Source organism: Entelurus aequoreus, linkage group LG16, assembly GCF_033978785.1.
Source record: "Entelurus aequoreus isolate RoL-2023_Sb linkage group LG16, RoL_Eaeq_v1.1, whole genome shotgun sequence".
Taxonomy (NCBI): Eukaryota; Metazoa; Chordata; class Actinopteri; order Syngnathiformes; family Syngnathidae; genus Entelurus; species Entelurus aequoreus.
The window spans coordinates 53555902-53574627 of NC_084746.1; the positions used below are offsets into that span (position 1 = coordinate 53555902).

Genomic DNA, 18726 nt, shown 5'->3' on the forward strand with positions numbered 1-18726 from the left:
GTTGGTCCCTGCCCGTCCTATTTCTTAAATCTCTTCTCCAACTGCAACACAGAATCTCTAGGGGGAAAGCTAAAGCTTAATTGCAGGCTGATTTGCATAATTGTGCATATTAATGAAGCTTAGGTCTATGAATATTCATATTTTTGTTTTGTTGTCTAATTAAAAAGCGGAGCGGGAAGATGATGGGGGGTGTGGAGGCGGGCTAGAATCATGACAGGATCAGCAGTATAACAGAATGATGGGTCCACAGTGCTGAGGGCTGCTAGATTGCCGTGACAACAGTGATCTATACGCACAACACCAGTGGAATAAATGATGAAGGACAAGATGTATTTTCCCCTCTCTATGGCTGACTGTCACTCAACGAGTCAGTCGCCGACATTAGAGAGAGTGTGTAAGTCGAAAGTGCCCAAGCTAGAGAAAAGAGACAGGTATTAATTCACTGGGGCGCAGATGTGGGAAAACAAGAGGGTGTTTGGACATGGGAAATTGACCAGAAAGAGAAATCAACATACAAACAGTATTCTGAAGTAGAAACGGCATTTCTAGGCTGAATGGCGACATACAATATGTATTGGTATTTTAAACAAAACGTGCCGAGTGTTTAGTTTAAACTCAACATCACATGACTGTTACTACCAGTGTTCTAAAATGACTTTTAAGAAGTATTTAATTAGAATTACTTAACCAAAAAAGTAATGGATTTGCTCTTTAAGAAATGTAATTCATTACTAGGGAAAGTAATTCATGTTTTACTTTAAAAAAAACTTCAAATATATGCCATATGCAGTTGAATTATGTTTCATATAAGCGGAGAGTGGGTGGCTTTTTAAAGGGCGGTGTCTATTACAAAGTGACGTGTGACGTCAGCATGGATTTCAGCTGAGCTGTATTTGTTAGCTTTAGCAGTTAGCCGGAGCAGTCTGACGACTACTCTGTCACCGTATTGTGTTACCTCGGCTTAATACAGAGATTAAATGTGCTTCCGTGGCTGTCATAAGCTATTGTTCACAAACAGAGTATTGTTTGGATTGAAAGCTTCTCACTTCAACCATTATTCCCAAAGAACGTGGTAGCATTGTGTACGTGCGGTTTTCTGCAGCCTCCTATTTGATAGCAAGTTCATTTTAGTGTGGTGATAGTTATTGCTTTCATTATTACTTTGTTCATTGAACTTGCTGTACTTTTGATGCTGTCTTGTTGACATAAAACCAAATCAAACGTAGCGTGCCACGTTACATCAATCCTAACGCTAACGGTCTGATCTGGTACGGACCATGCAGGGGAATCCTGCTTGGCGCAGTTGGGAGAGTGGCCGTGCCAGCAAACTGAGGGTTCCTGGTTCGATCCCCAGCTTCTACCATCCTAGTCACGTCCGTCGTGTCCTTGAGCAAGACACTTCACCCTTGCTCCTGATGGGTCGTGGATAGGGCCTTGCATGGCAGCTGTGTGAATGGGTGAATGTGGAAATCGTGTCAAAGCGCTTTGAGTACCTTGAAGGTAGAAAAGCGCTATACAAGTATAACCCATTTACCATTTCCGAATGGGTGAATGCTTTCACGCAATTAAAACAAAGCATCGCGAAGGCCTGCGGTGCGTGTCGACACAATATGATTTCTGCCCAGTGCTCTGAATGTCAAAGTCAAGAAATTCAATGAAGCGCGGGTAAACGCCGGGAGTAACTATCAAAGGCAGCATCAAAAGATATTATATATTGGTACGGCGGTATTGCCTTAAATACTTATCTCATTCTAAAATATAAATATCGGTATAACTCAGCCCTATTCTGAAGCTGCTATACATACTGTACACTGTTGTCCAGTATTACCACATACTGTACATTTCAGAAAACTGAAGGCAATGTAACATTTTTTTGGTCTGTCAGGCTTACACACAAACAGAGGTGATATTCATGTTGGTTGGAAAAGTGGTGCACCAGGAGAGAAACCATTCATATTTGGCATACATCTGGATGATTTTATTTCTAAATTAGTGGGATATTGAAGTGTCAGCATGTAGTCAAGAAAAATGTACATTTTATCGTAACAGTAGCGCAGCAGAGCCCCCAAAATTGCATTACAGAGGGGACTGAGGGCAGCCAAAATATGGACCACTGCAGAATACTGAAAACTGTGCATAATAATACAGAATCCATAAAAAAGGATATTAGGGTCAGCAAATGTTATGTGGTTTTCATTTCTAGCATGTATCTTCTTCAATTGCAAAAATGTAATCCTTAAGTGTCAAACTTCTCTTTGATCCTGACCTGAACTGGGTAAGCGCGAGGGAAAATGACTTGATGGAAAGATTGATCTTTTAGAAACTGCAAAAGAACAGGGACCGGTTTATACTTGTGTGCATTGTTAACCTACAATAGATTAATTTTGCACATTGAATACAACAATGTTTAAAATGTTTTCCAAGCGTGGTTGTCCTCCCCTCCGTCATGCAGTGTCACATATCAAATGTGCATAGCTTGGTATTCATGCCAAGAGATCAGGTTTCATTGGGAGGCCAAGTGCAAAGAGTGAGGACTGCAAACAAAATTGGATGAAATGATAAGTAACAGACATTTTTTCCTTCTTTAGCCCAATGCACAGCTCCACCCAGCATGCAACGCCCCTTCAGGCATGGCTAGTCTATAATTACACAGGAAGAGATACTGGAAACAGTCTGAGTCATTGGCTTGAGGAGTACAACTCTGCCACATACATTGACCAGACTTGCAGACATGTTTAGTCCCAACAGGAACATTGCCAGAGGCACTTATAATTGAGTGTGTCTACACACCTTTTTCCTTCCCGCTGCTCAGTGAGTCACACAGACACAAAGCATGAAGTCATATCAGACCTCATAAGAAAGACGGCTGTTAATGAAATACGGAACAATGTTCTGTAACACATGCATGGTTGTTTTAACCTGTGAGTCACCGGAGACGTCTAAAACAGCCAAGCATGCCTCATCCCCCAACATTATAAGTGCTAGATGTGCTAAACGCACCTACTAGTAATTTAGACTGGAATCATTCTCAGGTCTACGCATGAGCCCTTTTAAATTTGGGTAAAAAAAATACTTCACACTTCTGCATTTTAGTCTCATAAAGTGTTTAAAAATAATTCCACTGTTCTCAGTTTCCAGAGACCAAAAAGTGAAAGTGAACGACTGACTGAGCGGGGAGAAGAAATTGTTTAAAGTAAAGATTCAAACTGAAGACACAACCACACCAGTAAAACCTCTACATATGGTAGCAGTATGTCAGAAAAAGTGAAAGACTGCTTACAAAAAACATCATTGTCACTCTAGACACTGGCGTTACTTAGGATACATTTTTCCACTATGTGTAGTTATGTACAATTCTTCTCCACATGAATGTGCAGTAATATACATACTGTATATGCAACACTGTCAATCAACTCTTTGCCATCCTGTTTTAATATATAATGTTTATTTCTCAGAAATACATCATAGCTGGTTAAAGTAGCAGTGCAGTGAGTGTACACATTGCAGGAGAAGTATTAACAAATTCATTATGAAGATACACAAACATAACCAAAGTAATGTGGTGCACCACTGTTGTTATCTTGGATATTAAATACCTGCACTAAGTATTTCACAAACGTACATTTGGTTGTCTTGTGTTTTTCACAGAATATATTTTACAACATTTAAATGAAAACTCCTGTATGGTATTTTAAAAAGTGTGAACCATTTTGAAACCTAATTAAAATGCTAAAATGCTCCATAAAGTCCTTGGTGTGTAAACAAATTGCCGAAATGAACATTTCACATAAATGGTCCCTAAAAGTAAGCTGCAGAACAGCAGAATGTGGTAATATACTTTTCCCACAGTCAGCATAGGTGATTAATTGGGCTGTTCCCATCAACCCCCACTGCCTTTGGTGATTGAAGGTAACAGCTGACAAGGTGATGGAAAGGACACCTGTAAGGTTTGGAAAGGCAGAGAAGATGACACTTGATCTACCTAATGTAAAATTATGTGTCACTCCTATTGGAGTTTTAATACATTTAGAAAGCCATTCACATGACAAGCAGAACAGGAAGAGGGTGGGATGGTGGCAGGGCACATATATATTTTACTATGTTACAAGCCTCTCCCCTTTAGGCTTTTCACTCAACAGCCATTTACTGTAGGTATTTTTGCTTCAAAATGAGAATCTAGCAATTGTTTTGTTGATGTAAAGGGGCATTCCAGTAGGAAAAACAAACCCCAAGTAAAGAAATGATTGACACTAAATCCTACGAGACAGCAGAAACTAAAAAACTAAGTTTGTTTTGGACTCACCTGAACCTCCAAACTGACTGCTGGCAAGTGTAGTTGGCCGATTTTTGCCACTTGAAACTGGAAGCTCAAACATCTGAAATTAGAGGAATTGAACCATGAAAAAATAACCATAAAACAAATCAGGACACTCCACATTCAACCCATCCACAGTACAGTGTTCCCTCAATTATCTCGGGTGTTCCGTTCCAGACCTGCCCCCCCAAGTAGGGACACTATTTTATGATTTGTATTAATATAATATGCATTTAAAGTTCTTTAAGCCCCCTACAAAGCATTTACACACACTAATAAACACTTACTATGCTCTTAAAAGGGAACTGCACTTTTTGGGGGTAATTTTGCCTATTATTCACAATCCCTGTTAGAGACAAGAACACATGTATTTTTTTTTGCATTCTATTTTGTAATAATCGGCTTGTTCTAGCTGGCTAGCAATGGTGCTAATGAAAGTAATCCATTTCAACAATGCGTCCATTTACATCTTGTGACCCAAAAATGAACAAAGCCTTAGCAATATTGTTGTTATAAGCGTTCACACAGACAAACCATGTTTAGCCGTGCCGTGATCTAAGGCCTTGGTCACACTGCAGGTCAATTCCGGTATTTTTGCTCATATGTGACCTGTATCAGATTTGTTCTAGACACTGAACAGTGCAATTCCGAATTTTTCATATGTGACCCAGGCCTCTTTTGTATGTGGAAATAAATGGGATATATATGCAATGTGTCGTCAATGTGAACGCTCCAGCGCTCAGGTAGCATTTATCCGACCATAACGTCATCAAAATGTGATAAGCGTCATAATTATTCGCCAAAAATAGACTGTTATTAAATAAATAGCTGACAACAGTGCAGAAAACAGGTGGCAGAAAACAAGTGAAAATAAAATGTTTTAGGAACTCCAGTGAAACTTCGACCACTCGGATCTCGACTGCTTGCCCACAGACACGTTATTATTCTGTAAAATTGCGAGAGCTAAAATACTTAGAATATTTCAGTTCAGAAGATGTTGACTTTGATTGCACAAAATCCTTGAAATTGCCACAAATGTGCCAGTACTGAGACCGATTAGAGTTGAAGCCATTTTTACTTCCATAATCACTGCAGCGCGTGCCACTTCATGACACCATGTTCGCATGGGGATCAGATTGCTTTCACATGAGAAATCGCATTTTTTGTAATGTGAACGGCCACTAAAAAAAAATCGGATTTGACCAAAAAATCTGAATTTGACATCCGACCAGTGTGAACATAGCCTACGAGCGCTAACTAGCTTGTGCAGGTGCAGTGTTGACATACTGAGCTGCTGCTTATGATCGCCTGTTAGCTGGTGAAAGTTATTTGGGGATTACAAGTCATGTCTCTCACCTGGATAGAAAAAGGTTGTGGACGTAAACCAAGAAGTTGCTCACCTGTGACTTTAAACTTGTACACGGCGATGGCGAGAAAAACACAAAAACGCTAGCTTGCAGCACCGGCTTTTTTTTTTAAACCCTTCGCAAGAATTATGATTAATTCTTCCTCTAAACGGCAAGATTTGAACATCCCATTAGTGGCATCCTAGTGAGAGCAGACATTGTACAGTAAGTGATTATGTTTGTTGTCTCTAATGAGTAGTAGTGTTGTTTGTCAAAGGAAAAAGCAAACATTATGATGCATCTATGAAATGAATGTGCCGCCATATGCTTAAAATTACCAAAATATGTAAATTTTCCATGTTATTTTATGAATGTTCCTGTTACTACAATACATATACACTAGGGCTGAGCCATATGGACCAAAACTGATACCCCAGTATTTTTAGGCCGAATGGCGATATTTGTTATATAGAGATATCTTAAACAAAAGGTGCAAAGTGCTAAAGGTTGCCTAAGTGTTTTATGGCTGGATAACCAGTGTTGAAAGTACTTAGAGTATTTTTGTTGTAAGTAGTAACCTAAGGTGTTGTTTAGTCTCTTAAAGCAATTAGCTAGCAGTTATGGTGTAAAAGCAGTTTTTGTTAATTTTGTTCATTAACATTAGGTTTATAGCCTCACGCTTGTGAGCATGGGTAGATGGAGCTTCAACTCACCGCTGGCTGTTAAGAGTTTGAAACTACCACCCAGACACTATACTAGGTTAGTCCGCACGAGCTGTAGGGCGAGAGGCACTTTCAAGCAGAGGAGTAGCTAAACATTTGACACACCGAGCGAGCAGCAGAGAGGAGCTATCGCTAGCTGCTGTGCTAAGTCGCTAACAGAAGAGAATAGTGACAACGCCGCTACAAGGAGACATATATGTTCTCTAGCAAATTGCTGTATGTGTAAATAAAGCTGCAGTCACTCACCAATAGCCAAATTCAGTGGATGATCAAAGCATCGGGAGTGGAGAAGTCGGCACCTGAGCCGCCAACTCTTTTGAAAAGCGTGTTGTGTTGCTTCATTGTGCATCAGAGAAGCCTAAACACGCAGGGTTGAGGCCTGTGCTTCACCCGTCAAATGCAGAAAAGAGCAAACGGCCGTAACAAAAGCAAATCAAAATGTGTATGGTCTCAAATATATCTCTTTCTAAAATATACTAGCTATAACACCGGTATAACTACTATCTTGATGAGTTTTTTAAAGCGCTATATAGGCGGAAGAGAGGGTGTACCATAGGCTCTATTGTTAGTTGACTTTCATTTACCAGTTAGAATGCATGAACACAAGAAAAACATAGGTGTGCTGATCATACATAAGGATTGTGAATGACAGGCAACGTTACAAAAAAGTGCAGTTCCCCTTTAATACACTTAATATGAACTTAAACCAACATCATTTTAACATGAGAACAGAAATGGTATTTTAAAATCTGCAACTGAAGTAGCTAGGGAACACAATACAGTGCATACGAGAAGTATTCAGTGTTTCACATATCCATATTTCTTTTATGTTACAGACTTATTACAAATAAAATACATCTATTTTTGTCCTAAAAATTCTACACACAATACCCCATGATGACAGTGTGATTTTTTATTTATTTAGCAATTGTTTAAATCTAAAAAAATCACATGTACATAAGTATTCACAGCCTTTGCTCAATACTTTGTTGATGCACAGTTAGCGGCAATTACAGCCTCAAGTCTTTTGGAATACGATGCCACAAGGTTGGCACACCTGTCTTTGGACACTTTCAACCATTCCTCTTTGCTGCACCTCACAAGCTCTATCAGGTTGGATGGGTAGTGTTGCTTTTCATCCAGGATGTCTCTGTACATTGATGCAATCATCTTAGTCTAGTCAGGGAGGTGACCAAGACCATGGTCACTTTGTCAGAACTACATCATTCCTCTGTGGAGAGAGGAGAACCTTCCAGAAGGACAACCATCTCTGCAGCAAGCTACCAATCAGGCCTGTATGGTAGAGTGGCCAGACAGAAGCCATTTCTTCATAAAAAGTTTGCCAAAGTGCACCTGAAATACTCTGACCATGAGAAACAAAAATGATATGTTTGGATGAAACAACAATTGAGTGGTGGCAGCATCATCATGTGCGGATGTTTTTCAGCAGCAGGACCTGGGATACTAGTCCGTATAGAGGGAAATATGAATGCATCAATGTACAGAGACATCCTGGATGAAAAGCAACGCTTCCCATCCAACCTGATAGAGCTTGAGAGGTGCGGCAAAGAGGAATGGTTGAAAGTGTCCAAAGATAGGTGTGCCAACCTTGTGGGATCATATTCAAAAAGACTTGAGGCTGTAATTGCTGCCAAAGATGCATCAACAAAGTATTGAGCAAAGGCTGTGAATACTTATGTACATGTGATTTTTTTTGTTTTTTATCGTTAATACATTTAACTTAAACAAAAAAACTTCACAGCTATTACTGGGTAATGCCTGTAGAATTTTGAGAACAAAAATGAATGCATTTTATTTTGGAATAAAACTGCACCCTAACATTATGTGGAAAACTTAAGTGCTGGGAGTACTTTCCGGATGTACTGTGTATGCTATTTAACCAAGACATTCAAATCATGTTAGGTATGAGTATTTGACTCCAACTCCTTAATCAATTCATTGGTCAAATTAGCTATTAGTTTGCTTAAATCATCGACTTCATAAATCTATATGGAGCAGAATAATGTTTTGCGGTACTTCTTTAGACTGGAAACTAGTTGCGACTGATTGAATAGCACCCCTGCAGGTTGCAGCCAAGAAGTGCACTCTATTTTGCATGAATTGCATCAAGATGGGATTATTGATAATCGATTTCACATAATCATTCAAGCCATTTGTAATCCAAAAAACAATCCTTTAAATCCGGACCAATTAACCCATCCCTAGAGGTCATTGCGATTAGTTCCACTCCAACTAGAACTTTATTCAGGGCTTCATAGATGATATAAACAATTCTTACCGCGCTAAAATCCAGCAAGTCGCTGAGCTCCTTGTCTGTGCCCACTGCAGTCATTCTCTGCTGCTTTCAGTCTCAGCAAGCCACTACAGTCGAGAGCAAGAAAAACATGTCACCGTAGTGTTCCAGCAACAACATTTGGGGTGTCTCTCCAAAGATAGACATTCCTTTTGGCTGTCTAACAGTAATTACACAAAAAGTCTAGACCAGTCTTCAATATAAGATGGCATTAACTAAATGGCAGACTGGCTGCTTAATCAAGGATGAAAAAGGCAACATCAAGTATACATTTACAGAAGGCAAGGGGGGATGTGTCTGTGGTAAAGAAGCCTCATCCAATAACAAAATGGCACTGCAATAATAAGAGGACATATTACAATAAAGACAACGCCACAATGTCAAAACAAGCTTCATATATATAGATTCTTCTTTCTTCCCATTGATTTTTACAGAAGCACAGCTCTTCCTTCCAATCATGACACTGTTCCGTCTCTCATCACAGATAATTATCATTCAAGGAAGACATTCTGATCTACCACCATCAGATTATTGATCTAGTAGGGAAAATCTAACCACAACACACATTGTACTGTACAACAACCTGTCAAATACTGTAGACTATGACCTATTTTTGGCAAGGGGTGTTATAAAATCAACACAATTAAGTTTTATCTCTGCTTTCGTAAAATACACTGCAGTCAATGAGTTGGCAAAATAATCATCTTGTCATCATTGTGTTTTGATCAAACGTTATTCTGAACTTGCACTTTGTAGATGAACTTAGGTAAAATATATTTGATGAATTTATAAGTGTGACAAAAGCTAACACATTCACACTGACAGGTATGAAGTGTGAGAAGGGTGTTAGGAGCATCTCCACTCTTGATACTTTGTTCATTAGAAGGCTAAAATAACTGAGGTGCACTGGTGACAGATGATTGTAATTAACAGCATTACAGTACTGGCCTAGTAAACACACGTGCCAGTAGCTTGTTTAAATGCTAGTAACATATTAGCGTCACAAAAACTACAACTGTAGGACATTAATGTTGTACTTTTAGGATAATAAAAAGCATAATTCTCACAATAATTGAGGTAAATGTAAGAGAATAAAGCTGTAATATAACAATAATACAATTTTCCTTAACACTACCAAGTTATTTACTATAATTTTTTAACTATTTGCTTGTCAATATTTTTTTTTCCAACATCTTCCTTTCTTTCTTAAAAAGAGGAAGTGAACCAAATAAAAATGTAAGCATACAAAATATTTTAAGTGTCAATTAGGGCGGGGCAATAAAACAATATTAATACAGTATATATCACTACAGACATGTAAATGATATCATTAGAAAATGCGTTCGATAAAATGTTTTTGTTATTCTATGTGGGAAAAATGGGAAGTTGCGAAGCATGGTTGGTTGCATGAACAAAGGCACTGGCTGTCTGTTAACCAAGGAAGAGATCACTGGTCAGTGGCACTGACAGCTTTGTTGTTGTCTGCAATTGATTATTTGCATGGAGTAAAAAGAGAAAGTAAAAATGAGTACGGCAGAGAGCGAATAAAGGATGCATCTCAACCTTGCTAAGAGTGTTAGCTTCTACCTTGCTAGCTAGCTAATAGAAGTGAGACAAAGTAGTTTGAAAAATAACTTGAACTATCATTTTAGACAAAGTCAGCCAGCTAAACTTTGGCCCCTTCTACACTTGGGCTATATCTACACTAAACCGGATAATCCCTTAAACCAATAATTATTTAGCCTAAGCCACGTTTCAGCCACACTAAACCAGCGTTTAAGGTTCCCCTCTACGGACAATTTTTTTACACGGCTAAGTGCGCCGTGTATTTCTTGAATCTGGCTCTTAGCTTTGTATGGACTCATTGATCCTTTACAAACTGAGTTCGGAGAGGAAGTGACGTCAGAAAGAACGCGCCCCACACAGGAAGTGACATCAGACAGCTTCATAACAAACGGTTCCGTAACTCGGAGCTAGCCACTGGAAATATGGCGGCGAGTCATCCGGACATGCCGTGTTTCTCATTCTTCCACAGACGCTTGTGGAAATCACACATGAATACCTTAAGTGAAGGAAACGCGTGATTGCAGCTATTTGGGATACAACACTTCTCAGACGGCAAGAGAACTTTCCAATGTCCAGGTCAGCTGTGATTCTACTTACCGAAAAACTTTGTCCATTTGTCGAAGAAGAGACAACGAAAATGTGGGCTCCCGTGGATGTGATAAAAAAGGTAGCGTGTGCTTTGTTTTACCTGGCCGTCGAGGGAAGACTACGGAAAACATCAAATGTATTTGGACTGGCAAAGCCGACTGTATCGGTTATTGTCCGCCATGTATGTCACGGACTCAACGTCTAAGTCTTGAGTATATAAAGTCACCAAAAAGGAATGGACAATGAAGGTGAAGGCAAAAGAGTGAGGAGTGTCCTGACCAGATATCTAGATCCCTAGATTGATTGATATAAAAAGTTCTTTGTCACATTGTGTACTTTTACATTAAAGATTTGATTAATTTATGATGTCTCAGGTGTGATTCACTACAATAGACACACTGGATTCCAGTTCATTGAAATACCACAACACTGGATATTGTTCAGATAAGTTACATTTAAGAACATGCACACAAAGCAACACTGGAGGTGACTATGACGTGCGCATTTTCTGCGCATGCGTACTAGGTCGCGGAGGGGAGGAGGGAGTCTTAAACGACTGGGGCGCGTTCTTTCTGACAGCACTTCCTGTGTGGGGCGCGGTCTTTCTGACTTCACTTCCTCTCCGAACTCAGTTTGTAAACAATCAATGAGTCCATACAAAGCTAAGAGCCGGAGATTCAAGAAATACACGGCGCACTTACCTGTGTAAAAATGATCCAAGGAGGGTTACCTTAAACGCTGGTTTAGTGTGGCTGACACGGGGCTTAGGCTAAATAATCATTCCTTTAAGGGGTTATCCGGCTTAGGGTAGACATAGCCTTTGTCTACACCGATTCAAGTACTTTTTAAAGCAGCCTCAATTTGCAATGTCACTTTAACACACACACACACACACACACACACACACACACACACACACACACACACACACACACACACACACACACACACACACACACACACACACACACACACACACACACACACACACACACACACACACACACACACACACACACACACACACACACACACACACACAGTGGCGGCAACATTTTAAGAAAGAATCAAAGATATAATTCTACACATTGAGTCTATTAGAGTGCTAAATCTGCCAAGAGTTAATCAATATATCAGTATGCAGATTTTTAAACATCACAAAATGCTTTCCTTTTTGAGGAAGTTAGATTTTGTGTTGTGTTGTTTGTTTTCATTGCTGCTATTTTAACTGTTTTAATACATAAACAAAGCTAATTGTTTTTTTTAGCACTTTACCTTTCTTTCTTTTAAATGGACAACATTTTAATAGTCATTTAAATTTGTGTAACAGATGAATGAACAGCACAGTTACAGTATAAATAAATATTAATGAATGAATTAGTCATCTTTGTTGTTTGTACGCATATGCCTAAAATGACTAAAATCTGCATTTAGAAGTCTATGGAAAAAATAGAGCCATTAAATATGTGTATGCTTTGTTATCCGACTAATCGTTAAGATAATAGCTGACTAATTGACTATCAAAATAATCGTTAGTTGCAGCACTAGTGTTGACATTTCATTTCCTTTCTGTCTTGATAGCTGAGGGAATTATAATCAAGAGGAAAGTTACATTTGAAATAAAAAATATTTGCATTTAATAGATTTTTCTCCTGGTCCTTATTCTCGATATGTCATAAAAATAACAATAATCACTGATATCGACCGATATAAAACACATCGTGATACAGTTTTCAACCATATTGCCCAGCCCTAGTGTAAACATGTAAAAAGATATGTTGTAAATGATTGATTATCACTAGATATTGAGAATGGGGAGTATTACATAAGATCTGCTTCTTCCTATTCCTTTTCGGGCATGTTGATAAGGCAAAAGTAACCATGTGATGTTTTTTGATCGAACTGAAAAAAACAAATATCCCATACTATAAAATCTGAATATTGTAAAAAAAGTAAAACTTGTTAAAGTTAATATTAACTCCAAAATTATACCTATGCTAAAACAAGGACTTTTGGATTTTGCCAAGTTACATTTAATATAAATGTGACAGCTTAAAATAGTGAATGTTTTGACAAATATACATTATCACCAGTGACAAGAGTGTGATGTGACTGTTCTTGAAAACTAATTACAGTGAAATCAACAACTCTATTTGGTTGAGCTTTGTCATTCCAAAAGGTGGCTGCACACATTTAACACATATTGATACTCAAGCTCCCACAATTATTGACAAAATGTCCACAAGGATAACTTATCTCCACTACCTTACAATATATATGGCGCTATGGGACTAAACGTAAACGCCTCACCCATGGTGCTGCTGTACATACCACAAATGCTGTGTTTGGCCCACTGGCACATTTTCACTTTGGCCCTTGGAGGCAAGAAGTTTGATGTAGAGAAAGAAAAGTACTGCTGGTTGCAATCCCTCTTATTGACATTTTGGCCATATTATACAACTTATTTATTTCCCCTAAAGATTAGAAATATTTCTTCTGAAAAATCAAATTTTTGCGTTTTATTCCTAAAATAAAGTGTACTTCATTTTTATAACGGTACTGCATTTTCCCTCATATTGGTGATGGATGGGTCATAGGTCACTGAAGTAAATGAATGGACATGTTTACATAATTATCTTAAGAAATAATGTATGCCTTGTGTATATACTATTTGTTTGTTTGTATTTGTTTATTTGAAGGACAATGTGCGGTTACATTAAGAAGATGGCTGGACCAGATTTAGCACCATGCTCATTTCCATCTGTAGTCCTTTTATGGTGCATCTAACATCCACAATAAAATGACACAGGATTGAAAATACACAACAATATTAAAATGACATAATGATAAACAATTTAAAATACAAGTACAATACATAGAGGGTATGTGAATTACAAATCAGTAAGTTATAGTATTTTAGCAGCTTCATTTCAAGTGCAGAAGTATATCAAGTGCAGCAGTTTTTATCAAAGTGCACATACAGTGCAGTAGCCATCAGATGATACCCATAAGGGTATCATTCAATAGCTGTATACGCCATTGATATTGCATACATAAAAAAGTTTGCAATGTTACAAGATTGGAATGGTACTCAGATGGCCATCAGACCAGGTTATCATCTGATGGTCAACTACCTGCCTGCTATTACTAATGTGAGCAGGACTGCTAGTCTTAAAGTATCATCTGATGGTCAACTACCTGCCTGCTATTACTAATGTGAGCAGGACTGCTGGTCTAAAAGTATCATCTGATGGTCAACTACCTGCCTGCTATTACTAATGTGAGCAGGACTGCTAGTCTAAAAGTATCATCTGATGGTCAACTACCTGCCTGCTATTACTAATGTGAGCAGGACTGCTGGTCTAAAAGTATCATCTGATGGTCAACTACCTGCCTGCTATTACTAATGTGAGCATGACTGCTAGTCTAAAAGTATCATCTGATGGTCAACTACCTGCCTGCTATTACTAATGTGAGCAGGACTGCTAGTCTAAAAGTATCATCTGATGGTCAACTACCTGCCTGCTATTACTAATGTGAGCAGGACTGCTAGTCTAAAAGTATCATCTGATGGTCAACTACCTGCCTGCTATTACTAATGTGAGCAGGACTGCTAGTCTAAAAGTATCATCTGATGGTCAACTACCTGCCTGCTATTACTAATGTGAGCAGGACTGCTAGTCTAAAAGTATCATCTGATGTTCAACTACCCGCCTGCTATTACTAATGTGAGCAGGACTGCTAGTCTAAAAGTATCATCTGATGGTCAACTACCTGCCTGCTATTACTAATGTGAGCAGGACTGCTAGTCTAAAAGTATCATCTGATGGTCAACTACCTGCCTGCTATTACTAATGTGAGCAGGACTGCTAGTCTAAAAGTATCATCTGATGTTCAACTACCTGCCTGCTATTACTAATGTGAGCAGGACTGCTAGTCTAAAAGTATCATCTGATGGTCAACTACCTGCCTGCTATTACTAATGTGAGCAGGACTGCTAGTCTAAAAGTATCATCTGATGGTCAACTACCTGCCTGCTATTACTAATGTGAGCAGGACTGCTAGTCTAAAAGTATCATCTGATGGTCAACTACCTGCCTGCTATTACTAATGTGAGCAGGACTGCTGGTCTAAAAGTATCATCTGATGGTCAACTACCTGCCTGCTATTACTAATGTGAGCAGGACTGCTAGTCTAAAAGTATCATCTGATGGTCAACTACCTGCCTGCTATTACTAATGTGAGCAGGACTGCTGGTCTAAAAGTATCATCTGATGGTCAACTACCTGCCTGCTATTACTAATGTGAGCATGACTGCTGGTCTAAAAGTATCATCTGATGGTCAACTACCTGCCTGCTATTACTAATGTGAGCAGGACTGCTAGTCTTAAAGTATCATCTGATGGTCAACTACCTGCCTGCTATTACTAATGTGAGCAGGACTGCTAGTCTAAAAGTATCATCTGATGGTCAACTACCTGCCTGCTATTACTAATGTGAGCATGACTGCTAGTCTAAAAGTATCATCTGATGTCCAACTACCTGCCTGCTATTACTAATGTGAGCAGGACTGCTAGTCTAAAAGTATCATCTGATGGTCAACTACCTGCCTGCTATTACTAATGTGAGCAGGACTGCTGGTCTAAAAGTATCATCTGATGGTCAACTACCTGCCTGCTATTACTAATGTGAGCAGGACTGCTAGTCTAAAAGTATCATCTGATGTTCAAATACCTGCCTGCTATTACTAATGTGAGCAGGACTGCTAGTCTAAAAGTATCATCTGATGGTCAACTACCTGCCTGCTATTACTAATGTGAGCAGGACTGCTAGTTTAAGAGTCAGTCTTTAACTGCTTGTGTAGATACTATTCATTTCATAGAGGCAGGGTCTTTTGTTAGGTCTAGTAAAATATGTAGTATGCTGCATATTACACATTCTTATGGCATACGCTTCACCATCACTATTGTTTTCCTCGACAAAAGTCCAATAAGGTTCAGTGTAATTACGTCAAGTTATCATTGAATATTCTCGAGATTTTGTCTTTTATTGAGCCGAGGTCAAAATGGGGGAGTTGAGTCCCTGCTAGACCTAACAAATGGAAGTTGCACCCCCACAGCAGAGAAGTGTGGAAGAAAGAGAAGACAAAGCCAAATGTTTCTAAAGTGTTGGAAGTGAAGAATGTTGGAAAAGGAAGAGAAGATGTTTGAACAAACCTGTTGCCTGTGGCCCCAACAATGTTACTCACACAAAGAGCCGGCCAGGGAAAAGTTTCCACGAAGTGTTGGAAAAGGTGTCGAGCACAGAAACAACATTGATATTTGGAACATATAAGAGTTGAATATAAGGCAAAGTGAGAAGAATGAGAGTTGTATTGCTGTAAAGACAAAGCTTCCAAACATCATCAATATGCTAACTCGCTTCACGCTAATGCTTAGAGAGGCGAGCCGAGTGAACAAAAGAGCACTTTTCTCAACTTTGCAACACAGTTGCAGCACAAATGCAAAATTCTCGTGGAAGACAAAAGTCTCAGGCAGCAAAAATGAATACAAAAACGGACATTTTGTTTTTTCCAGGCAGAAAATGTAAGTTGAAAAAAGCGCTTAAAACTTGTCGATGACAGGCGAGTTGAACAGCCAACGACGCGTTATATTGCAGGCAATATTTACCTTGGCTCAGTTGTGTAGCATCCAAGAAAGAGAAGTAAAGGAGCGGAGATGCGAGAAAAAGAAACTTATAAACAGGATCTTTGATCTTTCCCTCCGCGCTCCTCCGGACTGCTTGAGGAAGATGAGGAAAGCCAAGATTGAAACACTCCGCCGCCTCGACGCTGTCTTCGTTAGGAAAGTAAAAACACGTCTCTGACGGCACACATAACTAAACACATAACTAAACCATTGCAGCGTTTTCTTAATCTCGCTGAAATTGAAGCGACTTCATTTTCCAAGTCGACATTTTAACAGCCTCCACATTGTCGCTTCCACACATGTATCCCTCCGCGGCACGGCCCACAGGACGACTTGGACGCATCAGCGGTGTCCAATTTCACCAAAAACGAATGGACGATACAAAACGTCTTCCCGATTAGGCCAATCGGTGTGAAAATAGTCACAAATGACGGATATGTTTCATTTCGTCTGGAGCCATCGAACGGGGAGGTTGGGACGGACAAATCGCGAGGATCTATGTCGAGGGGCGGATGAGGCGAAGCGCCCACAGAGTGGAGAGGAGTATAAAATAGGATGATAATATCCGAGAAGAGGACCAATTGGATTCCACCAAATTTGATTGACAAGCGTGTCGTCCAATCATATTTCAACATCAACCTTGTTTTGCCTGCACTATTATTGAAAGTGAGCTCCAACAATCTAACCTTTATTAGTACAAGACAGTTGAGTTTAATCATTGCACTTTATTCAAACGTCAGGATGCCATAACGGATTTTTAATCAAGCAATGTGGGAATCTGGAATAAAATAGTGACGATCAATTATATTTATTTTACAGAGAAAGTAACCCTATTTAGTACTTTAAGATTAAGGTAATTGATATGGACTCCAGAGTTGTCAGATTTAGAATGAGTTTTACCACAGGGATCAACAGAAAGTGAATTGATCTGAGCCAGGTTCAAGCTGCTGTCATCCAGAATTTTTGATTGATTGAGACTTTTATTAGTAGGTTGCACAGTGAAGTACATCCATCCATCCATCTTCAACCGCTTATCCGGAATCGGGTCGCGGGGACAGCAGCTCCAGCAAAGACCCCCAGACTTCCCTCTCCAGAGCAACATTTGCGACTTCCTCCTGGGGAATCCCGAAGCGTTCCCAGGCCAGAGAGGAGATGTAATCCCCCCATCTGGTCCTTGGCCTGCCGCGGGGCCTCCTCCCAGTGGGACGTGCAACGAGGACCTCCCTAGGGAGACGCTCGTGAGGCATCCGCACGAGATGCCCGAACCACCTAAGCTGGCTCCTTTCCAAGCGAAGGAGCAGCGGCTCTACTCCGAGTCTCTCTCGGGTGACTGCACTTCTCACCCTATCTCTAAGGGAGATGCCAGCCACCCTTCTGAGGAAACTCATTTCGGCCGCTTGTATCCGCGATCTTATTCTTTCGGTCATTACCCACACTTCATGACCATAGGTGAGAGTAGGAATGTAGATAGCTCGGTAGACCGAGAGCTTTGCCTTCTGGCTCAGCTCCCGTTTCGTCACAACAGTGCGGCAGAGAGACTGCAATACTGCCCCAGCTGCTCCGATTCTCCGGCTGATTTCCTTCTCCATCTTTCCCTCACTCGTGAACAAGACCCCGAGATACTTAAACTCCTCCACCTGGGACAGAGTCCTGTCCCCTACCCGGACTGTACAAACCATCGGTTTCCTGCTGAGAACCATGGCCTCAGATTTGGAGATGCTGATCCTCATTCCAGCCGCTGAACACTCGGCTGCGAACCGATCCAGTGAGAGCTGAAGGTCACGAACCGAAGGTGCCATCAGGACCACATCATCTGCAAACAGCAGTGACGCAACCTTTAGCCCCCCGAGACGTATACCCTCTCCGCCATGGCCACGACTCCGCCTAGAAATCCTGTCCATGAAAATCACAAACAGGATAGGTGACAGAGCGCAGCCCTGGCGGAGACCAACCCCCACTGGAAACGGATCCGACTTACATCCAAGCACCCGGACACAACTCTCGCTTTGGTTGTACAGAGATTGGATGGCCCTCAACAGAGTTCCCCTCACTCCGTACTCCCTCAGCACCTCCCACAAGATCTCCCGAGGGACGCGGTCATACGCCTTCTCCAAATCCACAAAACACATGTAGACTGGATAGGCATACTCCCAGGCCCTCTCCAGGATTCCCGCAAGCGTAAAGAGTT

At 40.2% G+C, this 18726-nt stretch overlaps 1 protein-coding gene across 5 annotated transcripts in view; it reads right to left on the minus strand.

Annotated features, from left to right (window-relative positions):
* The window catches only part of LOC133631191 (transcription factor E2-alpha-like), a 32577-nt gene extending 15524 nt beyond the window's left edge, over positions 1–17053 (minus strand). For 2 of the 5 annotated variants that reach the window (XM_062023345.1, XM_062023344.1), the window contains exons 1-3: positions 16521–17050; positions 8683–8765; positions 4304–4376 (exon numbers count right to left, since the gene is read on the minus strand). In XM_062023345.1, coding sequence (XP_061879329.1) covers positions 4304–4376; positions 8683–8736 — 127 coding nt within the window. In that variant the 5' untranslated portion in view covers positions 8737–8765; positions 16521–17050. Of the gene's footprint in view, positions 1–4303; positions 4377–8682; positions 8766–16520 lie in introns of all 5 variants that reach the window. The other 3 variants (XM_062023348.1, XM_062023347.1, XM_062023346.1) reach the window with 3 other exon arrangements.
* Positions 17054–18726: the final 1673 nt, after the last annotated feature.